Source organism: Boleophthalmus pectinirostris, unplaced genomic scaffold, assembly GCF_026225935.1.
Source record: "Boleophthalmus pectinirostris isolate CB_2022bp ecotype Guang Dong unplaced genomic scaffold, ASM2622593v1 HiC_scaffold_16, whole genome shotgun sequence".
NCBI classification, from domain to species: domain Eukaryota; kingdom Metazoa; phylum Chordata; class Actinopteri; order Gobiiformes; family Gobiidae; genus Boleophthalmus; species Boleophthalmus pectinirostris.
In genome coordinates, this window is record NW_026571095.1 from 13,894,136 (window position 1) to 13,922,066 (window position 27,931).

The following is a 27,931-nucleotide window of genomic DNA, read 5'->3' on the forward strand; positions in this document are numbered from 1 at the left end:
TTCCTCTCTCCCTCCCCTTCAGCCCCTCCCCTCCAGCCCAGGCAGCAGCAGCCTGGGTGGTCCCCCCTCTCTCTCCACTTTGGTGAGCTGTTGCTTAGCAGCTAATAATAGGCGATGTTTGCAAAGTAATTTGCCTCTTCCTTGGCCAATGGGAGCCGGAGCACTTTTCCATCAAACCTCCCTTTTCAGGATTTGCCGAGAGTCGAACAGATCCAAATGTTACCGCTACGAGAACGGAGTTAGACTTGACACGGACAGCTCAGACGCACACCGCTACTACTACAACTTCTACTACGAGTTTGCTAGCCTGTCTGAGCGTTGTTTCTCACACTACCAGGGCGAATGAAGACTGGAGGATCGTTACGGATTTTGGCGCATAATGTTGGGATGGAGTTTCGAGACTTCTTTGGCTCCAAGGAAGACTAGAAAGCGTTCTTCCAACTTGTCGCCGGTGTCGCTGGATGCGATCCCCTCCTATGTCGGATTATTGTTTGTGAACTCGCTGCGTTCCTATACGTCGCTTTGCTTTACCCACAGTATTACCCCTCCAGTCTTTGGACTATGGCCTCGGATCACGGGGTCCCAGGGGCCAGCGTGTTTGGAGATTTACCCCCGAGTTATACGCGCTCCCAGCAGCAGCCTACGAGCACGGAGCTCCTCCGCAGACCCAGCTACTGCCACGCCGCGTTCGCACTTAAACAGATCTCTAAGGTGATAAGATGCTTATGGTTAGGCTTACTTTGTTGAAAGGTATTTCATTCAGTAGCTATTACCAGTGAATAGTTGTTCATGTTGTTAAAGTTTGTTAAAGTGTGAGGCGAGGCACATGTGGGAAGGGTAAACTGAAGTGGGAGCTCCGTCTGGGGTCTGAGACCACCGGAGCTCCGGAGTAAACTACAACGGAATGCAGGCACTTTCTCTGCGTAAAGTGAAAGGACAGTAATGTGGACGGTTTAGATGGCTAAATCAGTTATGGACTTAGCAGCCAAGTGCCTGGTGATGTCCTACTAGCTCATAAAAGAAGAAGTTTTCTTATAATCGCGACTCTCGGGTCGTGCGTGTTTGGGGCTGGGTACATAGCAGCAGAGAGCGCACTGGCCCAGGGCTGAGTGTTTGGAAATGTGGTGGGTCCTGTAAAAGGAATTCACTGATTGAGTTTGATCTGACAAAGCATCTTTGGACCGCCCGGATGCTTGGACGTGTTTCAGCGCTGCTCGAGAGAAACCACAACACCAGTGCAATGTCTTGTGCTGCACTGACATTTGGAGCACTGTTTGGGGATGGACTCCAGATCTAAGCTCTGACGCTACTCATCACTGACAGAACTAAAATATAGTCCTGCTGAAGGTTCAATACTATACTATAGTTGTAGGATTGGCAACAATTCATTTATAAAAAAAATAATTGAGTAGCCTATTTGACCTGCTCTACTTTGTATAGTAAAAACAGTGATGCTTATATTATAAAATAGTATTATAGTTATATATTGTCCTTACTTGTTTCATATAAAAATATCACCAAAAGCAAATTATTTATAAGGCAGGTACAGTGTCTGGTTTTACCAAAAATATAGCCTACCAAATTCTACACAAGTTCTACACTACTTTGCAAGTAGCCCACTACTTGTTAAAATAAACTGCATTGTGTATTATAGGCAGAAGTGGTTTGTAATGGTGTCATAGAATATAGTATCACTGGCATTATTACAGCTTCTGTGCATGGGAGTGCATGACAATGTTTTGGTGCTAACACTATTCTCTGTCTCTGGTACAGGGTAAAGCTGTAGGTCAGAAAGCTCCCCTGTGGATCCGCGCCAGGTTCCAGGCTCTTCTCTTCTCGCTGGGATGCCACATCCAGAGGCACTGTGGGAAAGTCCTCTTTATCGGACTCTTAGTATTCGGAGCACTTTCTGTAGGACTCAGGGTGGCAGCAATCGAAACAGACATCGAACAGCTATGGGTAGAAGGTGAGCAAAATTTTGTTCTTATCTTGTGGGGCATTCTATTAGCCCTGGCTATTTTGGTTGTGATGTCAACATGCTGATCTGTCCTTATATATATTATATATAGGCCTAGCTGGTGATAAATAAAGTTTGAGTGACAGTCCTGCAGGGTGGCCATGTTAGTGTCAGATGTGTGCCAAGGGAGGGCACTAGGTGTTCAGTGACTGACAGTGCAGAGGCAAGATGAAGGATTTATGGGACCTTGTTTGATGTTGTTTGGCATAGAGCTTCCTTGCACTGTTTTTAGTTCATGTACATTGCACATTCCAGATAGAGCCTGTGGTTTCTTTTAAAACAGCGAGTCTTTGAGAGTAAATTGTGTTTTACTTTTTTCACAACGTAGTCTTGTCTGCTCATGTCTACTGGTTTCTTAATGAGCAAACACATCTTTGACTTCTCCGTCACGTTAACATTTTTATCATGTGGTGGCAGCTTTTTTATTTGTTATTTCACACACACAAAAATCCATTTAAACCCCCAGGCTTGATCCCCACAGCAGATGGACTGTGTGAATGGTTAGCCATCTTTGAGGACTCTGGCCCCTCCCCCCCTCTCTCTCTCCCTCTCTCGTTCTCTCTCTCCCTTTACTCTCTGTGTGGTCCCTAACTATTCTTGGATTCCATTCAACAAGAGGCAAGGCAGGCAAGTAGGCACCACCTCCTTCAAACCCCCCACCCTTTTTTACTCCTCAGCTCCACCACTACCACCTCACAAGAAAAAATAGAAGTTTACCCACCTGTTTAGAGCGCTTCAAAAGCACCTCCTCAGTTTTGAACTTTGGTATCCAATGTGTAGGTTTTTAGTTGAAAACTTGTGAAAAGAAAACATTTGACAGTTAAAGTGTTAACTTTGCATTAAGCAGAACATTTATCATAACATTTTACTTTTTATCGATTTGTTACTTTAAACCATTCTGTGTCTTAAAGAAGTGCAAGTTTTGATACTTGCTTTGCAGTAAAATTGAGAAAGCATTGCTGATATGGGGGTGGCAGTTGGGGGAACCCTGCAAAAAAAAAAAAGGAATGCTGTGCCTTTAAGAGGCCATGGCCGTGTTTCTAAAGTTTCTGCCTGCCTTGTTTTCACCAATAGCCCATTGACAAAGCTGCTAGGGCCTCAATGGAAAGTAAAGTGGTTTGGTAACAAGGCGAGGTTAGTTCTCCCCTCAGCCTCTATCTCACACAGAATAGCATGCACCATTGCACATAAGCTAGGCAACAAGAGCAGAGAATGACCTACAGTACTGCGCAAAGATGTTAGCGAAGTGTGACAAATGCTCTTAAAATCTATTGTGAAGAAATTATGTCCATATGATTAGTACTGAGATACACAACACCTATTTCAGTTAGAAGCACTAGCATAATTTCTAGCTCAATAAAAAAAGCAAAAAAACATAAACTTCTCAACTAGAGGATTTGTGGTTCACTATATACTATTGCAAGTTAAACCAGTTAATCATTATCAAAGTTAAATGTTGTCCAAATGCTATTAGATGTATCTTTTGTTTACATCTTGATACACCTTTCATTGTTCAAGACTGATTTTGTGCATACACGCAATTCTCCAATCTATCTAACCTAAACAAACCTTCACACCTAAACTGTGTAGAATAAACATGCGAAACCTTAGCCAGCCAGATGTAAGCTATGTCAGAGCCCAGCATGTGCTTCCTATCATATATTAGCTCAACTCCAGCCATTCACACTTGTCATCTTTGCCACCTGGTCCAAGCCATTTGTCCACCAGTCTGTATTTCCTGACTGTGTGTTCTCGTGTCTGTCTGACTCAGTGTTTATACTGTGATACCTGTCTGTTTCCTTATGTTGTGAAGTTGGGCCACCAAAGACTTTTTAATTGTTTCCTTCCCCTAGAAGATCAAAACCTTGTGAAGATTATTACAACATTGCGCCACAGTTTTTGGGTTAAGCATTATAGATTGTAATAAACATACAGACATAAGCCTGTCTCGTTGGCTCACCTTTAAATAGGCATTGTGCAACAGCAGGGTCTTAAGCTTAAAAGTAAAATGATTTGCCGCCATTGTGCTCACCTGCACAGGTGAGGAGCAGATCTCTGTGTTTAGTCTGACATGAGGATTAGGATCTACCTCCAACTTGTAGCATAGTAACTGAAGAATATGGGACAGGCGTCATCAAAGCTCCATCTTAAGTTACTGTTTATTTCCAATTAATTTTTTTTTCAACAGTGCATAAGAGATAATAACTTACATTAAATAACCCATGTACTTGATGAAACAATAGTTATGTTGCAGTTAACAATTGTTACATTATTGTCCAATTATTTAAGTCAAGCAATTCATAAGAGAGAGAAAAAAGGGGGATATGGTTCATTCATACCTATTTGAGAATATTGTTGTTTGTGTGTATGGTATCGCATTGAGCTAAACTACTCAAACTTGTGTTATGCTACCTATAGAGTCTAAATGTTGGTGTACATATTTGACCGACTGCATTGTCCCAGAGTTGAGAAGAAGGGTCGTAAAAAGAGGTGCAGGAAGAAGAAGAGGATGAGGCGAGACGTTGGGGGTTGGGACAGGAACAGACTGGAAAGTTTATTGCAAGCTGACACTTTACTAAACTGCTGTTTTCGCTATAAGTAAAAAACAACAACTTTCTCATGCCCCAAAGGATGAAGCAGTTAGTGAATTCTTTTGACTTTTACAGGGAGAGAGGAAGCTACCTAAGCATGACATTCACAGTGGGGTAATTGTCTAAATAGTTTGAGCTTTTTAACAGAAAATACAGAACAGAATGAAATGGAGCGATGGCGTCAACGAGAAAGTGCTGGTGTTTATTCCTACATTAACTAAACTCATCCTTTCTTGGCAGAGTTTAGGTGAAGCATGACAGACGTGTACACACACTCAAGCTGTCTAAATATGAGAGCAGGGAGACCAGGCTTATGTGGATAGCAGGCTCACCACATGTGCCATAAAAAGCCCATGTAAAAAGGGGATTGTAAAGGGGGAGCTCAGGACTATACACAGTTACATAGCGTGAATGTTTACAATCTGCATCGGCTCGCAATGAAATCAGACAGGACTGTTAGCAGATGGGAAGAGCGTTGAGGAACACCTTGATTAGAACGGAGAAATGTGGCTGAGTTTGCGCCTATAAGCATATGCACATGTGTGCACTTTGTGTGTTTGGAGTGGTTACTCTAAACAAACCTCGGTGCGGCACAGCAGGTAAATGCTATAATTCATGTGAGCGCACACAGCGGCCCAGTTCAGACAGAGAAAGGCAGCTCTATGAGGCATTATTGGAGGTGAATAGTGCACAGTGGTGCCCCAGCTAGATAAATAAACTCCCCATGCTCAGAGCCCAGGACCTCACTGGTAGAGAGAACAAACAAGACCAGAGTCAGCCTGGGTCACCTCCAAATGTTTATCTCACCCCCTCTCCGCCATCGCTCAGTCCAAGTCCTGCTCCTAAACATCCCTTCTCAGCCCCCCAATGCACATCCTTCAACAGTCTGAGCCAGCCCACCCCCAGCAAATAAACATACTCTGCAGAACGAAGTACAGTGTAGATGACAACCAGAACACCCTGGCATCTACACGCACAGGAAGTACTGTAGTATTATACAATTGTGGCCATCACAACAACAGTGTACTTTAAATTTTGTACACGATGGGATGACATCAGTAGTCAGGACCCTTTAAGTCAGACTGTTGTTACAGAAGCTGATAACTACTGAAAAGCTGCAGTGTAAGAGAGAGGGATACAGAAAACTTCAATCATCAATAATAGTGTGGCACTCATTCTTCTCCTGGCCAAGTCCAACTCTTGTCTTTTCTGTGCACTGAATAAAGCAGCACCAGTCACCTCAGAGTCTGCTCCATTTGCCACTGTCTTTACACCATCAAAGTATAAAAGTGAAGGGACAGAGAGATAGAGAGAGACTGAACATTTTCTTGGTACTTGGGAGGGAAAAAAGAAATGGTTCTTGGGCTCAATAAATTCATTTCTCATGTGAATGCGACCAGCAACGTGGAAAAATTTTGCCTTTCAGGCAGGGATGAATGTATGTTTCAACCACACATTAAGCAGTATTAGCGGTCAGTGGAGTGTCTAATGTGACTATTTTTCACAGTGGCCAACACTGCCCATGATTAGCATAATTAGCAGAGGCAAGCCTATACATATGGAAATAGAAAGTGCCTAAATGCCAACCCTGGTGGAAATTTATGTGTGGTGGCTAGCACCACTGGCACATCTGAATAGAATGTAAGTGAAACTGATTTTTCATCTTGTTTATCAACTTGTACATTGTTTTTAGTGCAAAGTCAAATGGACATGTTTTGATGAGAGAAGCATGGAACAAAAGCATGCATTATTTAAACTTGTTTGGATAGTAAAAACATCACACATATGTAGACCAATCTCACGTGATACAGTGTGCACAATGTGTACAATGTATTTCTATAGGTAAGACAGAAGTGCCAGCTTCTGTTGTGTGCCTCCAGCCTCACCCTCCCACAGCCTGCTTGCCCATTGTCTTACACGCTGGGAAAGTTTTGGTCCATTTGCTTTTGTTAAAAAAAAGAAAAAGAAACTCTCCTTTTATTTTATTCTACTGTTTGTTGGGAAACTTCTGAAAGAAATTGAGTTGAATGACAAAAGCCTGTGCATTGAGTGTGGCTCAGTGCTGTGGGCTGTATGGAGCAGCGCCCATCTGCTAGGGGCAGCTGAGGCTGTGCCCGGGATCGGCAGTGGCACGGGGCAGGACTGTGCAGCTCATAGTCTGACTCTCAGCCAGACAATGCCAGTGTAGATGCCCTCTGCAGCCTCTGACTGCTTTTGTGAAGCAGCACTTCAAACATTTGTTCATTTAGCTCAATTGTTGACACTTAAGAGAAACCATAGGTTGATGCATCATTTTAAAAGTGCAGTTTGCAGTACTTCTAGTGTCATAGTAGGTACCAGCACTTGTCACTTGTTCTTCTAGTGTCATGCTATGTACCAGAATAGATGTCACTTGCAGCTTTCGTCATTTCAGGTCTTCCTCCATACCAGCGTGGGGTCTTTCAGTGGCCTCCTAATCCAGCTAATCTACCACACTGAACTTTGAAGGTGGCCCGTCCTGACCTAGTATGGCCTGAACCCAGAAGAAAACCACAAAAGCGCCAAAGAATCTGATTCAAGTGCAAAATATTTAATGTTTTTACCATTAAAAAAAAAAAGATATTCTACGTTCTTGAGCTGCAGTGGACAGGTGAAAGCAGTACTTGTTGTTGTGACACACACTTAGTTATTCCACTGAACCACACCTCACAAAAACACTGTGCAAACAGGTGTTAAATTATGCCATGTCCTGTCATTCTCAGTATTTTCTCTTGTTTGTGGGCATCCTTACGGTACAAGTTATATTTCGTATACAAGTTCCTGTAGTACTCATGTTCACTGAACCACCCAAAAAGCATCTTTCATTTCAATACTGTTTGTCTAATATTTTGCAACATTACTCATGTAGTAAAATCACCAACCACAGTGGTGTTAAATTCTGTTTTCCACACTAAAAGGCTCTTTCTTCTCAGTGGTGGGAAAAAATTTCCGGGAACTGTCTCTTTAAGGTTGTGACTGTGGAGTGCAAATACTCAGATCGGGGTTAGGGGGGGTGAGAGCGAGTGAGAAAAGGGAGGACAAACTTGGATAGTAAAAGAAATTTAGACCCAAACTCATAAGGCAAGAAGTAGCGGTCCGCACAAAGCGAGAGCAGAAGCAGGGAGCTCAGAGCTGTGTGGCTGGGGCCAGACCAGGGTTGAAGGGGAAGGCGAGAAAGAGGAGAGAGGGAGCAGTCTGGGTGGTCCAGATGGGAGGAACGAGACACAAATAGCTATAATTTACTTCAGGAGGCCTGTAATTACAGAGCCAGAGTCTCTCCGAGCCACCCAATTCCTGTTGGGATCAAAACCCCACACTGCAGAGGTTAACATACGAAATGTCAAAAAAGGTTTTAGCAGATGTCTGAAGTGGAAGGCCTTTCCATTTTGTAGTAGGCTTTTTTGATTAGAAACCTGTGTAGTCAGGAAACCAAGTGGAGTCCTGGGGAGCACGTCCGGATTTAAAACATGTTCATTGTTAGTGTGTTTGACAGTGTGAGCAAAGTGAGTTGACTGTATTTCCCCTTTGAGAATAAGTGTGAACAGCCTTTCAAATAAATCCCAACAACTAATGCACATTTGGCTGTTGTTTCTGTATTAGATTTCTAGTCTCTTTTCAGATGTACCTTCTGTAGTCACTGAACAAATCATCATCAATCTACCATGCAGTGGTGGTTCTAACTTTTAGCATTTGTATATTACAATATAAGTAGTGAGCTTCTATGAAATGCTCTATAAAGAATAAGTGTTATTTTTAGGGTATTTTCTTTTTGGGGGATGCTATTAGCCAGACTAAAAAAAAGTCCAAACAAATGAGGTGACCTGATATAGGCAGACCCTGTGTAGGTAATTAAAGCCTTGAAAGTGAAGCCTAGAAATATTGGACTGCATCTCTGACGCCCACATTCTAACCTGATCTCACACTTTAAGCAGCGTAGGCTGAATAGTTTGTTTTTTCTTTTCTCCCCATCAATTATAGGAGCCTGTTCTGGGCTGGGGGAGGTGCATGCACGGACACAGAAAGAGGGAAAGAAATTATTAGAAAGACAGCTAAGCATAGTAGAAGGTGGATGTTTTGTGGCAAACTACTGTCTCGGGGTTAGAACTAAGCAGTTTTCAAAGTTACTTTTTGTTCCCCTCCCTTTCTGTACAGGGTTGTCATGTAGTGGTAGAGCAAGAGGGGGCAGACGGGCCCTCTGTGATCCAGCGCGGCATGTTTTATGTCCACTTGGCACAGGCACAGATCCCCCCGGCTGGCAAACTCTTTTCAGGGCAACCTCCTGTAATTAGGGGACTGGAGTCTACCACACAGCACAACATAGCCCTCAAACTTTCTTTACACCACTGCCTATCTCTATACGAGCATATTAGTTCAAGCATTCTGTGGGATACAGTAACGCTGCTTCTGACTGAAGTGCTAAAGAGGGTTTGGGGCATCAGAAGGCTGGTGTTCCTAACTAACAGGGCACATCTGTTTGGCAGCGAGAACCAATGAGAATCTGTATTACTCATTTCTCTTGGCCAGACTTGAGCCTGTGTGAAGTGCCTTCAAAACCAACACTGGTGAGGGCCAAGGGCGTAGCTCCATATGAATGTGTGTGTTCTAGTGGAAGTGTGCGGGGATATGAACAAAAAGTACAACCATTTAAATGTATCTCCTAATCCGATGGATGTTTGTTGTGTTGCAGCTGGCAGCCGGGTGAGTCAGGAGCTGCGATACACCAGGGAGAAGCAAGGGGAGGAGTCAGTGTTCACCTCACAGATGCTCATACAGACCCCCAAAGAGGAGGGCACCAATATCCTTACCCAGGAGGCTTTGCTGGTGCATATGGAAGCCGCCCTGTCCGCCAGCAAAGTCCAGGTGTCACTATTTGGAAAGTAAGTGTGCTTTTTATGAGAAAACAATCATTATGATGATGGGATAAGTATTCTTACAGTACTATGCTTAACATTGCCATTTTCTATTCTAGATCGTGGGACCTTAATAAAATATGCTACAAATCAGGAGTTCCTATTATTGAGAATGTCATGATTGAAAGGGTAAGTTTAAATCAGTGATTTACATTGGGGTGTTACATATGAGCAATATTAAACCTTTATTCACTTTTATAATTTTCAGATGATTGACAAGCTCTTCCCCTGTATGATAATCACCCCACTGGACTGTTTTTGGGAAGGAGCCAAACTACAGGGAGGCTCCGCCTACTTGCCGTAAGTCCTGCTTTAGTTCACAATTAGCAGAAAGCTGCTTGGCTACGGGCAAGGATGGAGACATACAGTTGTAGTGTCAGGGGCTGCAGTGACTGACAGGGCCCGGCTCAGTAATAGAGTTCTTTGGGACCCAGAGGGAGAGATGGCTGGGTGGTGGGTTGGTAGAGAAGAGGGGGTGGTGGCGGTGGTGGCAAGGGAGCCCTTTGGGTCAGACAATGGTAAGCATTCTTTCAGTTTACGAGTGAGTGTCCATCAGTGCAGGGGCCCTAGAGCAAGGAGGGGGGGCAGCTTTGTCCGCTCACGGCTAACACTCAGCATTCTCATGGTAATGCCCCAGGCTCCCAGCTCCCAAGTTGTCCAACAAATAAAATGGGCAGTATTCAAGCTTCAAGTCCCTGGAGAAAGACAGAGAGAAGCTACAAGATGGTTAACAGTGGAGTCTGGGCGTTTTCGGACTTCTTTTTTCTCCTTCTTTTCGTTGGACAAAGTTCTTTGAGAAATTGAGTCACTCAAAGATTTTTTTGCTGCCTGAGAAGTGATATTTCAATTGACTTGCTCATTTAAATTGTTTAGATCACAGCAGATGTTTTTCTGCAAACAACCTATTTATTTATGTTAGTGTCAAGAAGTGACATTGGTATGTTGCATGACAAGCCAGCACATTGAGAAACAAACCCATGTTTCCCATCCTTCAGTCTCCCAGTTGGCCTGTGAGAGCAGGCGGCAGAGAGGGGAGTAGAGGGGCCTTTGATGATTCACGCGTCCTCCAACTAGTCTTCAACATCTGTTCTGATTTATTAATTATACTTTTTATCATAGGGTCTGCAAGTGTGAATCCACTTCCCTGGTTTAGATGGGAAGTAGAAAGATAGCAGAAGAGTTGAGGCAAAAGAGTAAGGGAACAAAGAACGGCAATCTATGAAAAAACAAAAAAAATGCCCTGGCTCACTCAAGCACAAACTAGCTGATAAAAGAGTGTGTCTTTGGAGTGGAGGCAGAAAGGACACTGGTGTGTGGGGATAGGAGAGGAGGGAGAGTCACCATACTTTAGGCTTCTTTTTACCCAACTTTTAGCATGATCCTTTGCAGTAGTTTTTGTTTAATATCCATTAATTGTCTTTCTAATGTTCGTAGTCACCTTTTCGATACACCCCCCTCCCTGTTCTCAATTCCCTTCTTATCAAGATGTTGCAGAGGCAGAGGTAATCGTTATGACTTAGTGTAAGACACTGAAGAGTGGGTGCAACTGTGCCTCTTCCCTGTGCATTGTGCCAGCGTGAAACAGGATAATAAACGCTTTTTTACCCTGTAACTACCACTCGCCCCATGCTCTTGAAATCACTGAACGCATTCTTTGGTTGTGATTGAATATACTTTGGTTGCGTATTTTTGCCTTTGGTTGATGCTCATCAAAAGTGCCTCTCCTCTTTACAGGGGAATGCCAGATATCCAGTGGATGAATCTAGATCCAGTCAAACTCATGGAGGAGCTAAGTCTGTTCACACCATTGGAGGGTTTCAAGGAGATGTTAGATAAAGCACAGGTAGGACTCTTTGTCACTTGTTTTTCCACTACATTGTCTGAATTTCATTATACTGTTGTATAATGACAATAAAGGCTTTCTATTCTATTCTATTCTAAATATTTATTATACTCAAGTAATTACTTATTTTTACATGTTTTTTACTTTTTTAATTTTTTTTATTACTTAATTACAATACTCATTACTTAACAGGTGGGCCATGCATACATGAACAGGCCTTGTCTAGACCCCTCAGACCCGGACTGCCCTTTGAGCACACCCAATAAGGAGCTAAGAGAGGTACATTCAAAATGAAGCTGTGTTGAATATGGTGTTTTCAGGCAGAAATGGCTGACTTTTTTTCCGCCTCCCGTCTTTTCAGAGCCCTGACATTGCTGGGCGTCTCCAGGGTGGTTGCCATGGTTTCAGCAGGAAGTTCATGCACTGGCAGGAGGAGCTGATCCTGGGGGGGCGGGTCAAGAACAGCCAGGACACTTTGCTAAGGTGTGTGTGCAAGTCTTCGTTTTGGCTGATTATTGAATTATATGTCTCAATAATAAAAGTAAGACTGCAGTGAAAATAAAAAAATATAATTCAAAAAATATTTACAGAAGGATTTATTACTAGATTTTTCTCTAGAGTTTAATTAAATGTATTTACTTAGGACATAAAACATCACTAAAACAAATGGAGTGACAGGGCTGGCCAGGTTCCTGAATCGTGACCAGTACAGAGGTTGTAGAATAAAGGCGGATTTCTGCTTGTTGCTACAGAGAGCCACACATTTAGTTTAAGATATGATTTATGACAGTTTCCTACAAATTTGAGCTCAGCGTGGCCATGCCAAGAAAATCCGAGACATCTGGGATCACGGTCTAGACTGACAGTCGAGATAACACCTGCTATAAACACATACAGCGGTAGCCAGACAAATAGTGGAGGAGACAGCACCTTTAGCCTCTAATCAACTCAATTCAATTCAATTTTTTTTTCCCACAATTTTAAATTATAATCCAACAATAGACACACACAATTTATATCTATACGTAAATAAGTACAGACATTTTGCTTATATTATGTAAGCCAATATGTGAAAACATAGACAAGCAAGCATATAGTCATTCACTAGAACAATAGTCTTGCAAGTTTTGGAGGTTGGGCTTAGATTTATAAATTTTCAAACCATCTCTTTGCAGTGCGGAGGCTCTCCAGACCATGTTCCTATTGATGAGTCCGAAGCAACTTTATGAGCACTTCAAGGATGACTATGAGATCCATGACATCAACTGGAATGAAGAAAAAGCCACTGCCATCCTGGAGTCCTGGCAAAGGAAATTTGTTGAAGTGAGTACATACAATTTAAAGGACCTAATGGAACATGTTTTGCCAAGGGTGGGATTAAAAAGCGAGTGAAACTTCTGGTTCCTTGTCTCGTTTTGTTTTTGGACACACATTTAAAAGCTGAATTCCATCAGTCCTCAGCTGCCTTGTAAAGCCAATCGCGGGGCACTCCAGGGCACTAGGTATATACTATTTATACGTATGTGTGTGGTAGGCCAGTCATCTCTCTCTGTCAGAGACCTAGTTATAGGAACAAGCTGTTGCCCTGATAACTGACACCCACCACAGTGCTAGTAAGGAGGGGAGGCCGATCATCAACATGTGGACTAGTGGAAGTGGGGGTTACACAACTTCAAATTGACAAAGACACCGGGCCCCCTTTTTCACTCTAGACACATTAAAAGAGCAGCTACAGATGTGTGCCGGAGATTGGCGGTGATGACTAACCGCTCACAGGTAGAAAAGCTTTTGAGGACTGTTGGTCAATTTGTGGCATGGAGCAGAGGGGAGAGAGAAGCCCCCTCCAAAGCCATCTGATCCATTTTCACCTTTGACCTCACAACCTCTGGCATCTGTGCTCATTACTCCTCAGTTGTCATACTCTCACACATGCTAGCGAGCACACGCACATTTCAAAGGAGCTGTTAAAATATGGGTCTCTCACTAAGGAATCATTAGCAACCCAATACACTGTAGTGACTTTGTTTTCGTATATTTTTGCTAATGTTATTTATGTTGATTTACTAGGTGGTCCATGAGAGTATCCCATCTAACTCCAGCCAGTCCCTTCATGCATTCTCTACTACCACCCTTAACGATATTATGAAATCCTTCTCTGATGTCAGCGTCATCAGGGTTGCTGGTGGATACCTTTTAATGGTAGGCAAACTATTATTTTGAAAATATAGATGATACTTTTACTTTACTTCTCATTTATGCTTATTTATATAATTTGTATTGTGTTATTATTCTAATTACATATATGCTTTCCTTGTAGTTGGCCTATGCCTGTGTGACTATGCTGCGCTGGGACTGCGCTAAGTCCCAGGGTGCTGTGGGACTAGCTGGCGTACTTTTGGTAGCTTTGTCTGTGGCTGCTGGATTGGGTCTATGCTCTTTACTAGGCTTGTCCTTCAATGCTGCAACCACACAGGTAGATCTAAAAACTATATCTGACAAAGAACACATAAGCTTTAAACCTAAATTATGTTTTAATAAATCCTTTTTGCCACAGGTGCTTCCATTCCTGGCTCTAGGCATCGGTGTAGATGACATGTTTTTGTTGGCCCACTCCTTTACAGAAACAAGCTCTAACATCCCCTTTAAGGTAGCCCTTTAAGAGTTTTTTAATGTATACTGTGTTTTGTGTTCTTCTCTAATCATGTATTTACTTTCTAGGAGAAGACAGGAGACTGTTTGCGTCGCACTGGCACCAGCGTGGCTCTGACTTCCATCAACAACATGATTGCATTTTTTATGGCCGCCCTTGTGCCCATCCCTGCCCTACGAGCGTTTTCATTGCAGGTATGTTTTGCACATAATCTTCAAAGACATCAGCACAATCGCCCACTAAGGGGCCTGGGGCTGCTGTGAAAATGAATAGGATAACTTAAGGGAAGTGACATTTATTCGGACTCTTTGTTCCCACTTTTATTGCCACTGCACCTACAGGGTTATTTGTGTGCGTGTATTTTATTGTGGAATAATCTAAAGAAGAGACAGGCTAAAAAAATAGACAAAAACAGGGTAGAAGAGTGCATAGTATATCATTGGTCGTCAAAGCGGTTTGCTCTGATCTGTGGGTGGTCTGGCTAACACACAAGCATGCCCTAGACATACACAGAGTGGAAACCACAAGCTAGTTAGATTGTCAGCTTTAGAGACTGGGCTGAGTTTGAAGCGAGTTTTGGATGATGGTTTTGCACTGACTTGCAACAAAAATACTGTGTAGTATAGAGTCCTCTTTCATGTATATTCTTGGCATACTATTTTCTCTTCATGCATTTATTTACATTTTCAATATGTCTCCCACAGGCAGCTGTTGTGGTTGTGTTCAACTTTGCCATGGTGCTGCTCATCTTCCCCGCTATCCTCAGCTTGGACCTCCACCGCAGAGAGGACAAGCGGCTGGACGTTCTGTGCTGCCTGTACAGTCCTTGCTCCGATCGTGTCATCCACCTCTCCCCCCACGAACTGTCAGATGCAGGGGAGCAGTCTCATGCCTCTACAGGCTCCACAACTCACCAGTATACGACAGGGTCCACCATCACCACAAGCACTCACATCACTACCACTGTGCAAGCTTTTACTCAGTGTGATGCAGCAGGACAGCACATCGTCACCATTCTCCCACCAACATCGCAGATATCCACCAGCCCATCTATTATCGTCTGCAACAATTCTCAAACACAAGGTAAGGAAAGCTTGTTTTTGTTACTGGAATCCACCAACTTTATTTCAGATTTTAATCATCTTGTTTTGTTTTTTAGCTACAACACCAACACCCACTAGTACTGTCACCGACCCCTTTGGATCTCAGCTCTTTACCCCCACATCCAGTTCCACGCGGGATCTTCTCGCACAAGTGGAGGACTCCAAATCAGGGAAAAAGTGTGTGCCTTTGCCCTTCTTGGACTGGAACCTGTCAAGCTTTGCCCGGGACAAATATGCCCCTCTGTTGTTGAAGCCCAAAAGCAAAGCTATTGTGGTGGTCTTATTCCTCGGACTACTCGGACTAAGCCTTTATGGGACCACCATGGTGCATGATGGACTATACCTCACAGATATTGTGCCAAGAGACACTAAGGAGTATGACTTTATAGATGCGCAGTTCAAGTACTTCTCTTTTTATAATATGTACATGGTGACAAAGGACAAATTTGATTATGCCCGCTCACAGAGACTCCTTATTCAGCTTCACAATGCCTTTCAATTCAGTAAAATACGTGGTTCGGGACAGCAACAACAAGCTACCCCGAATGTGGCTGCATTACTTCCAAGACTGGCTAAGAGGTAAGAATCAATTTAGGTTTTTTGTTAATGTCTAGGTCAAGAAATATGTTGATTTCCCCTAGAGTCTTTCAATAATGATGTAAGGATTAGGTTTTCAGGTTTTTGCAAAGGACATAAGTGCATAAGTGTGCAAAGGTGAAAATTTGTGAAGGGTGAGTGAAAGTTCAGTGGTACTGTTCACCTGGGCTTTGGGGTGGTGCCGTAGACCAGCTGAGGGGGTCACAGGTTATCTTTGTGAAAGTTCCCCAGGCTAGAAGTTGTCAGAGGCCCAGTCAGAAGGAAGTAATAGCGAACAGGTCAATCACAACCAGCTGAGTACAAAATGAGATGAAACAACTTAATCTCAAACAACAACTATTTCATCTTTGCTTTACATGTTCTTGTCAAAATATTGTATTTTTTTATGAATGGCACAGTCTTACAACTGTTTTACCTCACAGGGCTTCAGGTTGCATTTGATGCCGACTGGCAGTCAGGCAGGATTACAGCCGACAGCTATCGCAACGGCACAGAGGATGGAGCTCTGGCCTACAAGCTTCTTATCCAAACAGGGTCCAAGAAAGATCCATTTAACTACAGCCAGGTATGCTTCTACCAAAGGTTTATCTATTTGTAGTTATTGTTTTTTTTTTCTTGACCAGCTTGTAACATTTTTTTTTTCTTTTGTAGTTAAAAACTCGTCGACTGGTGGATTCTGAAGGTCTAATCCCACCTGAGGTCTTTTACATTTATCTTACTGTTTGGGTCAGCAATGATCCTTTGGGCTACGCTGCTTCCCAGGCCAACTTTTACCCCCATCCCAGAGAGTGGATACATGACAAGTACGACACCACAGGGGAGAATCTGCGCAGTAAGTATCTCATCTGAAAACAAATTACTTTGGCCTTAAGCTGCCTTAACTGAAAACGCATGTCTAATGTTGGTTTGCCAAGCACTGTTAAGGCAAATTTTCTGGCATTTAAAGTATGAACCACCTTGTTTTTTTTCCTTCGTTTTGCAGTTCCAGCAGCAGAGCCTCTGGAGTTTGCCCAATTCCCATTTTACCTGAACGGACTCAGACAGGCTAGTGATTTTGTTGAGGCCATCGAAAGTGTGCGGGCTATTTGTGACGAGTTCAGTCGCAAGGGTGTGTTCAACTACCCAAACGGCTACCCTTTCCTGTTCTGGGAGCAGTACATTGGACTTAGACACTGGTTCCTTCTGTCAATCAGCGTTGTCCTGGCTTGCACTTTCCTGGTCTGCGCCATTCTCCTGCTCAACCCTTGGACCGCTGGCATCATTGTAAGTCCACTTTTCTTCACTTCACTTCTATCCACTCATTTCATCAACAATATCATTAGTACCTTGCAGCCTTCGTCTCACTTTCCCCTCTCAGCACAGCTCAATAATTCTGTCTTGGGGGCCCCCTTTTTCTCTGTGGAGGGCCAGTCCGCTCGCACACACAAATACAAGGACCTTTGTCATTCTAATTCAGGCTGGGTCGCCCATAGAAAGAGAAATGCAAAGGAGCGAAGGAAAGGCTTTGCTCTCCTGAAGCCTCTACCTCCAGCTCCCTCCGCAGCTTTTGTCACATGGAAGAGGACAGAGCAGATCTGCCCAGTTGCGACCTTGGCCTACTCAACCCATCCATCAGGGATATATGCATGTGTGTGAGGGATAGTCTAAAATGCATTCATTCACACACAAGCTGGTGGGACCGCTGCTAGCTACCTCGGGGCCCCCACATACACCAATATAAGTGTAGCACGACAACAGAGCCACTTCCAACTGGAATGTGTTTGATTTAAGCTGCTAGAAGAAATCTTTTTAGACAAAATGTGATCAAAAGCAGTCGAGACTTTGTAACTTGCGTATCTCTGCTGCACCAGAAATACAGCTTCATGATTCGTGTATATGAATTAGCTTTAAACCAACTTTTAATTGAATGCAATTGCACCGTGGTGAGAGAGTCCCTGCTGTGATCAAAAGCTCAAATTAGCAGACTGGTTGTTGTTTGTGTTGTGGCTTACTTTTACATTGTACATTGGAGGTGTTTAACTTTGTGAATTTTGTTGAAAAAAGGTTGTATTTCAGGTTGTATTTCAGTTCTTTTAAGGTTGTTATAGGGTGCTTGTCACTTACTTATAGAAAAGAAAAAAGAGTGAGAGAGAGGAGAAGACCGTGGTATTAGCCCTAGGGTTTGTAATCCGAAGCCGTGTGGTCAGGATCCTCTGCACTGGGTCAAAGACTGTGTGGGGTGAACAGGAAAAATGGCTGCCACATTACATACATTCATGTAGTTTCAAACCCCATAAGCCCCATTCTTTGTCAGATTCTTACTATAAATTCTTGATTTATAAACTTGTCTTTCCATTTCTCTTTGTCAGGTGTTTATTCTGGCCATGATGACTGTGGAGTTGTTTGGAATTATGGGATTGATCGGAATCAAGCTGAGCGCCATCCCTGTAGTTATCCTTATTGCTTCAGTTGGCATTGGAGTGGAGTTCACTGTTCACATCGCACTGGTAGGTCTCAAATATATATTTTCAATATAATTGAGTTTTTCTTTCCTTTAATGACATTGGGAATATTTCCCAAAATATAAATTATTTTGGAAATTTGAGTGCTTAAAGAATTACTGGGAGGTTTAGGACATCACACTGGAAGGATTTTATGTGCAAAGAGCTACAAAACCCAAAATTCCAAAAGGGTGCCAGTTATAGCCCACAAGTGCAAGTTTTGTGTGATCAGCAAGGTCTCCAGCTCATTCCCTGCACTACCTCCACCACAGGGCTTCCTGACGGCGATTGGCAACAGGAACAAGCGCTCAGCTGTGGCTTTGGAACACATGTTCGCCCCGGTGGTCGACGGAGCCATCTCCACTCTGCTGGGTGTTCTGATGCTGGCGGGATCCGAGTTTGACTTCATTATGAGGTAAGATGCTGTATAGATTATCAATACAAGTACTACATGCCCATGTGGAAAACACAATGATCTTCATGTCAGCTCACAGCTGACAAAACTTTGTTTTGGTTTAGCGCCATTGCTGCTGCTTGTTGGTGTGCGGAGCCAGTTGTCTTGTCTCACTTAGGAAGCTTTGCGGGGGGTCAGAGGGGCATGCAGGTGGTAATGCTATACCCCTATTTATGCACACACACACAGTGACAAACATGCACCTGGCTCTGTCAATCTTCGCACACATGCATCCGCTGTCTCCTTAACCTCGGAGCACAACAAATGGGGAAAACATCAAGGGTGTGTAGCAGCTGCTCGTAAACATGGAAGTGTTCTGCTACCCACTGGGTGGTGTCTCTCACTCTTATTCACCCCGTCTACTTCTACACATGGGGGAATCTGTAAAAATTCCTATCATTCATTTTGGCTTTCTTCATGTTGGGTAGAAAAAATTTGACTAAATTTGAACTGGTCAGCCTCGAGGATGAGCCCACCAACAGCCATGCCTCCCCAGGCCGAATGTGTGAACAGAATGAATGTATGTGTGCGTTCTACCAATGTTTCATGGTCAGAGTGGAAAAAGGGGAATAGCTTGATGTTTTTCAGATGAATGTGGTCGCGGCCCAAAAACCCAAACCACAACCTTGAGCTCACTCACTGCAGCAGGCCTCCATGACTCAAACAGTGCAGTTTTCCATAGAGAAACAGAAGCAAAGGCAGATAAATACCATCTGGTTGGCCTTATATTGTGTTATTATATGTATTAATATTATGATACAATAGATAAGAGTTGAAGTTGGACACTTTTTTGTGTGGAGTGTGAAGAAAACACAGGTTCTTCTATGTAGGAGGTCCTATTTAGCCATCACTGAAGCAGTGATCAGGTGAAAGGGGCAAGCCAGAGCTGGAGAGCAGGGGAGCAGCATAAATATACTGTTGTAAACATCTCCTGGCCTTGTAATGCACTGAATAAACAGCAAGGCTCACTCCAAGTCCGATCTTTCTTTCCTCACTCATACACACTTCCAGCATGAGGGACACAAATGTGCGGACAAATACGCACATATGTGGAGACATGTAAACACTGGCTTTCTCACACGCATACAGGCATGCCTCCCCAGACCCTCACCACGAATGGAAAAGATTACAGTTTATATAAACAACAGAATTCCTAACAGTGAGACGCTGTTGGAGGTCCCCCTGTCTCTGGGACACACTATTTGCATGTGTGTTTTTGCTGAAAGCCAATGATAAACCTGACTTTTGTTGAGTTTTGTGCTCTGAGGCAGCTTCAATAGATTAGGCACACAATTTGAATGTCTGTGTGGGGCTGAAAGACAGTTGTGGTTAGAGCAAGGATGGTGGTGAAGGCAAGAAATCACACCCAGTAGTGACTATAAAGAGTGTTTTTCCCGAACATTGAGCTTTGTCATGTTAAGTAGTGGCAAGTGTTGTGTTAGTGGACAGAAGCGCCATTCCAGAACACTTTTACAACTATTACTCCTGTCCATTTAGGCTTTCCTTCATTTTTATAATTTTTTCTTTACCTCTTTAAGTCTGGCTGGTGGTTAGCATCGCAATGTCTCTCTCCCGCTCTGCTTTCTGTTAGTGCTTAAGTGGAGTCCTCTAATTTTCTTGGGGAGCTCTTTCTTGTGGCTCTGCCTCCACCCGTGGCCTCCTCAGAGCTCCACTGAGATGCACGCACACACAGTCCAAAACAGAGCACCAGAAGGTTGTGTAGCTGCAGCAAAGCCATCAAAGCATGTTTTAGTTGGACTTTAGTTGGGAATCAGATTTGCCCCCCACCCCCTGCCTTTGATACACAAACACTGGGTTTTCCCTGGCTTCTTCCACTCAGCTACTTCCCTTCGTCATGTACCAATTATATGTGTGTTTTTAGCTTTAGGTTATTTAGCTTTCTTCAACATTATAAGCTACAGTGTGTTAACACTTTTGCATTGGTGTTATCATAGTGGTGCTAACACAACCTTAACCTGCTCCTTTTTGGTTCTTTTAGGTACTTCTTTGCTGTGCTGGCCATCCTTACAGTTCTAGGCATGTTGAATGGTTTGGTCCTGCTGCCTGTGCTCCTGTCTCTGATGGGGCCTCCAGCGGAGGTCACTCCTGTGGATAACTCCAGCCGGCTGCCTTCACCTGAGCCTTCCATGCCTCCTCCAATGACCCACCATGGCTACTACACCGGCCACCACAACCCCAGGACGTCCCATCCACCAGCCTTCTCTGAGTCTTCAGATTCAGAGTACTACTCTGAGGTCACTACCACCTCTGGTATTGAAGACGATTATAAATACTGTGACCGGAGTGCATACATTGCACCTCATGCTAATATGCCACCTACATCACACATCCTGCTGGAAGCAAGCACAAACCCCAGCTTTCCCAAGCTCACGGTATGTTGGAGAACTACTCACTTAAAAGCACACTTAATAAGTAATGGGAAAAAATAAATTTAACCTACTGCTGTTTTTGACAGGTGGTGAAGCCTTTCAAAGAGAACACCACAGGAAGAGTGGAGCCTTCACAAACCCATGGGTCCCAGGTTACGTGCTGGGACGGAGATAAACTGACCGGTCAGCCTTTGCCTGGCAACAGGGCGTTCTTCACTGGGAGGACTAGTCAAAGCGGCCCTAGGCTTCAGAGCAACAGAGGGCCACTGCCCAACAGGACTAAAGGGCCCGGCCCCACCCTGCCAACGACACAGGGCACACAGGGACCTGTTACCATGGTGACAGCTACTGCTTCTGTCACTGTGGCCGTGCACCCGACTTTACCGGGAGCAACTTATCAGGGCTACATGCATGAAGGTTTTGACACAGATAGTGAGTCGGACTGTTTCGACGCTGCTAAAAGGACTTACAGTGACAAAACAAACATTTCTTCATGTAAGAGAGACTCTCTGGAGCTCCAAGACTTAGAAGCAACACACAACAAAACGGAGCATCAGCAAGGCAAGACACATGGTGAGAAACCTATTTTTAAAATCATCAGTTTACTTGCCGTTGTTCCTATTACTATACCAGCTTCTAACCAATCTTTTAATCCTCTGTTTTTAGGTGGCTTGAGGATCCAAGCATCCAAAGATTGCTAGACTCCTCCCCTCTTGTGTCTCCTTGTCTAATTGAGTTTGAAACTTGTTGCTGCTTCACTGAGCACCATGTCGCCTCTCTGGCTCTGCACCTTGACAACTGTACATAGTCTTCACTAAGCAAGGAGAGGATCTATTTCAAGGACTGATTCTGAGGCCTTGTTTTAATAATTATATAATTTTATGAGTATATATTTTATACTAAAAAGAGGGAAGCTATTTAAAAGAGTACTGTATAACATGGGTATACTCTTGTGTAAGATGTAAAAGATTATTTGTTTGTGGGACACTTGTGTTTTTGGCCCTACATTGTACAGAATAAGATGTGTTATATGTAAAAAGTGTTCACAGAAAATCTTATTAAGATATTAGACTATTGAACATACATGGTCAGTGTTTTATCTCTATTTGTATTTTTCTTTTTGCTGCTACACTTTAAAATAATTTTAAGTGATTTGCCTTAAAAATGCAGTATCTCCTCCCCCATCAACTCTGTAGTCCATATTTTTGTGTTTTTGTTGTTTGTCACAGTTTTGCCAATCATTGTGTTTCTCATAGTTCATTATTTTGTTTGTATTGTCTACTACACCATAGATGAGTTAGATCACACTATTGTAAATACTATGTCCATCTTCTTGTGTTGTGTCCTCTGCTGTTTGAAACTACTTGAACGAGCTGTGGAGGTATTTTTCTGCAGTTTTTGTAAGCTCAACACATAAGCGGAGTTCACGTCTGTCACTTTTTGCGTAACAGTTGTGTATTCCATTGTTTATTTTTCAAAAGGGAATTTCTTAATCCAATGCAAAGGGAGTTGTAGCATAATACAGCTGTGTGTTCTGTTTTGTTTCTGTTTTCAGTCCATAAGCCTGCATTGCATTACATTGATCAGTATTGGTCTTATCACTGCCAGGTTAAAAATGCAGGGAAAACTCATGTCATATCAGTGGCAGCTTTTGTGTAAAATGTAAATTAGCTACTGTGCAGTTGTGAAAATTAAACAGCGAGTGTCACTCACATTACCTAACCATAGACAGCTATTATAGAACTTGTTGGGGGAGGGAGAGCTTCTGCATTGGTTTGTAGTTTATTTCAAAATGTTAATGTCATGCCATATAAATTATTTATATTAAAATTTTATTTTTGTAGTTTGTACAGATGCTAGTATCTAGACTGAAGTTCTATTTTTAAAGAGTAAATATATATTATATATAAATATATCTATTTGTTGCAGAGTTATGCTGTTTTGTTTGCATTGTGAGATGGGGGCAATGGTGAGGGGAGATCAGCAACACTTTAGAGCAGATGTTTTTTTTAGGAAGAGAAGAGGAGTCTTTTGAGATTCTTCCATCTTCTTTGTAATTAAAAATGTCCTTGTCCATGTCTGAAACACTGTGACTTCTGAAAACTATGCTTAAGTTTGTGTGACTGTTCCTCACCTACTATAGAAATTAAACTAACAAAATAAATTTAATGACAAAAGTGATTCTGTGGTCTCTGCAAGTTCATTGTTGCACATGTGTTTGACTTTTTACGCAAAATATTGATAAGGTAATTTTCAGTAAAACATACTGCTATAACACATTCCTAGAAACAAAAAAGATGTTTCTTCTATTAGTACAATTGCTCTATAGAAATACTATTATCTAAAGCTCATACATTTGTCCATTTGTGAAGTTGTCTCAAATGTAAAATATAAAACTCAAGAGATTAAGAACCCACCTGGAGGTCTGCTGGGATGACTGGCTTCCTGGATAGTTGTTGGTGCTGGTTACAAACTGCCCCACAATGCTCCTCCGCGGCACATTCTTAAAGGCTTGGGCACAGAGTGAAGAGCATGTATCGCGGTCGGCCCACCTGTGTAGATGAAAGGTGGATGCTGTAAATTCCTCGCCTTCTCACCACAGCCCCTCATTTGTTGGGCTCTGTGGAGTGGCCCTGTCTGAATCTGATACCTCAAGTCTAACCACTAAACCCAAATTTGGACAGATATACAGACAGGATAATACAATAGTGAGATCAATACATTTGCATTTGCAACACAGCTACTTCAGGTCCTATATTACGCAAAAGTGATTCTTGTAAGCTTTAATCTATGTTATAATGCTGTTACTTCATCAAAAACATGCCTGGAGTTGTGTTTTGTTTCACACGTTTGAGTAATCCTGAATTATTAAGATGTCTACTATGTGTCTCCACAGCTAAAAATGCTCTGTTCCATCTTGTGATGTCATAAAGCAGCAGCTTTTACCTTTAGTTCAATAGAGATGGGCGATTCCAGGGCTTCTATTATCCAAATGATTCTAGTGAACGTGTATGGAGTTTAAAACACAAAGGAGCATTTCCTGTATCACCACATGACATCACAAGGTGTAAGCACTACAAGTACTTGCCATTTGAGAGAAGAACTCAGCCTAAATATGGACGGTTTGTGTATTATACATGTGAGAAGGAAACAAAACACAATTCCAGGTACGTTTTAGACCAGAGATCAGAAAACATCTGAATATGAGCCCTAAAATTTATATTCACAATGTAATTTCGATTTCCAAGTGACTGATTGTGCTGATATGTGGGTGGATGGAAATGTCTTTTTAACTGTCAAAATGTTTATGTTTTAAACTAGTTAATGGTCTGTGTAATTACTGGACCTATCCACATGAAACAAAAAGTGATGCCAACCCCAACCCCAAAGATGTTATTGTTGTTAGTTTAAATTATTTTAAGCTGTAAGATTAATATGGGAAGTTTGTGGGGCAAATCCCTAGCAAATAATAATAATAAGGTTCTACATTTGTGGATCAAAACTTTGGATATCTTTGTCCAAACACTTAACAACCTACAAGAATTACAAATACAATACACAGACAATATTAGATAAGAAGCAGAACATGTACAAACAGATATGGTTTGACAAGGTCTGTTTGGTAAGGTTATGGGAATGGCAAAAATAGTGATCCTATCTTCTACATGCTTTGCCCTTTTTGGCTATAAACACCACTACTCACTCTAAATGAGCTTGTGATAGGAGGTAGGAGGTAGGAGGTAAGATTATGTCACCTGAAACACCAACATTTCGATGAACTGATTGTAAGCATTATATAATTTCAATGCGTTTTGTGGGTAGGCCAGATTGCAGCTGATAGTGGCTGCCCCTGACCTGTGGGAGAAGGTGACTTGAATAGCAGTAAAGAAAACACAATGGAAGAACAAAAGGCCAAACTCGTGATGCGGTGATGCTGGTGTTAGTGTGCATGCGAGTGTGCAGCCTGGGTGGCCAAGGGATGAGCGGCCATTGTTGCAGGAATTCAATAGCGCTGATTAGTAAAGTGTGTGTTTGAGTGTGCAGAGGGGGTGGTGTGTGTATTTGTACTTTTGCACTAAGCGCTGCGCAGAAGAATAGGGGAATTAGCTGTAAAGCCGACAAGAAAACAGCCTACATACAGGCATACCATACAAAGTTATCAAAAAAATGTAAAGCAGGTTTGTATCCTATAGAGCAGTGGTTTCTAAATTGTGGAAGTAACTGAATATTAGAGACCGGCCGATATATCGGCCAATATGGGCACCTGGAGACATATCGCTATCGGCCGATATGCTTGCTGATATGGGCTGATATTTCACGTGGGCATGTTATACCTCGTTATAAAGCTTAGACTCTCTACATTATGTTCATTTAATCCAAGTTATAGACAGATGAATGTCCTAATATGTGGCTCCACATCAGTATTTATTAGCGGTGTAATTTGTCTGTGTCCGTACTGTACCTGAACACACCCCCAGAGTCACGTCACTTCACTCACGTGCTATTGTGTACACCCGCAGCCGTGCGCAACACAGATTATTTTCTTTTTTATAGACAATCGGTTTGAGTCTGGATTAAGGACTTTTATTAGTGCAGACTTGTGATGTGAGGAGGAGCCTGTATGAGCGGTGAGTGTTGGAAATACATCGACTTTGAAGCTAGTTTAGGTTATCTGTTAGCGATTAGCTTCTGTAGCTCCCGCACATAAACAGGCTGTTTTCTATTGGCCTATTGTAAAGTGACTATATTGGCCGTATATTTGTTACTGGACCAGCATTGATATGTAAATGAGCTGTGAATAGACGTGTGAATGATCCACATTTATGCATATAATTAATTACCGCGGTGCGCACGTTTTTACGGCTAAAGGCTAATAGCGGTAGTTTCTTTACTAGCTAGGAGGTCGGTCGCGATCGAAGCGGCTCTTAGAGCGAACAACGGGAGCTTGTTTCTTATTGGGAGCCATGTTTTCTCTTTTTCTCACTTTTTCTCTTCATGCCGCTTGTAAACCCGTAGTTTGACAGCAGCAGCGGCTGAAAACGAAACTTTCAGAAATATGCGTGTGCATAGGATAAAAAAAGTGCATATTTGGCTGCAGTTCAGCATAAAATGAATAAAGCAGGACTAATCTTGGGCTTGAGAGAGATAGAGACCGAGTCCTGACACTCAGTCCTGGTTCAGTTCTGGTTTAGTCCTGTTTTACACATGGTTTAAATCTGTTTTAGTCCTGGTTTAGTCCTTTTTCAGTCCTGGTTCAGTTCTGGTTTAGTCCTGCTTGCAACAAAACAATCTCAAGAGTCGCTTGGGAGCCGAAAGAGCTAGCTGCTTTAGTGAGCCGAGCCAAAAGAGCCGGTTCTCAAAAAAAAAAAAAACTGGAATACCCATCACTAGTAGCTAGAATGTGATGCAAAAATAGCATTAGGCCAATCTACTGTATGTAAATATGATGTAAAGAGTCAGAATAACAATAAATGTTGCCTAAATAAACCCAATTTAGAATCCACTAGAGCCAAACCTAAGTTTTTTTTAAACAATTCAAGATTTACAGTGAATTTTTACATCACTAAATATATCGGTGATTATATCGGCTATCGGCAGCTCCAACTCCCATTATATCAGTTTCATATCGGCCACAACAAAATCCATATCGGTCGGGCTCTACTGAATATGTAACAAGAAACTGGATTACATGTATTACAGTTACTTTTTCATTTGTGGTGTTCAGAATACGGTTACTTTTCTGAAATCAAAGGCATACATAGCTGTACTTGATCACACAATTTAGGCTTCAAACTGCACAATATTAGTGAGAAAAATAAAAAAAATATCTCTCTTATAGAGTGTGCATGTGCAATTTTTCCTGCTCTAATTAGTGATAGGAAATGTAGACCAAACAGAGAAACAAACCTGAAGGCGGTTTTCAATCCCATATTGTGTCTTTACACAATAAATGAAATGCAACTCTGCGTGAAAGTATTCAAATTTTCAGAATACCGTACTCTGATTAGACCAAGTATCAGAATACATTGCAAAATATATTTTAATGAAGGTATATTAGTAACTGAATATATTTTCAAAGTATTCTTAACATGCAGTTATAGTCTTAGTTTAGTTCAGACTACAGACAATTGTCATCCTATTCCTGATTTAGAACTATTCACACACACACACATGCAATGTTTCTAGTTGCTATTGCTTCTCCTGCACATTCCCCAGCATGGCATTAAATAAATCTACCTTGGAATTATTCAATTAATTAAGCTAAGCAGGCTGGGCCTGGGTAGTACTTGGATGGGAGACCGCTAGGAATTCCAGGTGCCACAGTGGGCGCCAGTGGCAAAAAACTGTCATTGTGTCCTTAGGCAAGACACTTCACCCACATTGCCTAGTATGAAAGTGGTGTGAGCGTAAGTGATGGAGGTGGTCGGAGGGGCTGATGGCGCAAATTGGCAGCCTCGCTTCCGTCAGTCTGCCCCAGGGCAGCTGTGGCTACAGTAGTAGCTTACCACCACTGAGTGTGGAGTGACTGAATAATGAACTGTAAAGCGCTTTGGATATCTTGAAAGGCGCTATATAAATGCTATCAATCAATCAATCAATTACAGGTTTTACAAGTATGGAAACTACCTACCTACCATCTTAGTAGGAGTAGAGGGAAAGTTTTATATAAAATTAATATATTGACCTACTCTATCCTAAAGTCCATCTCTTTAATCTTCATAATAATGCTAAGGTTGAAGCCTATCTACCTCATCATTCTGCTTTGTGAGGCCATAGTCAACTGGCCCGGGAATTGAACCTACAACCTCCAAGCATATTCCTGCAAAAAGCCTTTGTATTTGCGTGAGACTAATTTATTAACTTTGACATTAGGGCAC

At 42.4% G+C, this 27,931-nt stretch overlaps 1 protein-coding gene across 1 annotated transcript; it reads left to right on the forward strand.

Annotated features, from left to right (window-relative positions):
- The first annotated feature begins 234 nt into the window (after positions 1 to 234).
- Positions 235 to 23,177, forward strand: ptch2 (patched 2). The gene is given in 24 exon segments (XM_055152149.1): positions 235 to 711; positions 1,774 to 1,966; positions 9,314 to 9,503; positions 9,596 to 9,665; positions 9,745 to 9,836; positions 11,271 to 11,379; positions 11,572 to 11,658; positions 11,741 to 11,862; positions 12,555 to 12,702; positions 13,447 to 13,578; positions 13,697 to 13,852; positions 13,934 to 14,026; positions 14,098 to 14,223; positions 14,734 to 15,112; positions 15,189 to 15,625; positions 15,627 to 15,711; positions 16,152 to 16,294; positions 16,381 to 16,561; positions 16,712 to 16,992; positions 18,078 to 18,215; positions 18,482 to 18,624; positions 20,663 to 21,056; positions 21,140 to 21,626; positions 21,720 to 23,177. Coding segments are annotated over 24 exon segments (4,371 nt in total). The 5' UTR covers positions 235 to 561; the 3' UTR covers positions 21,755 to 23,177.
- Positions 23,178 to 27,931: the final 4,754 nt, after the last annotated feature.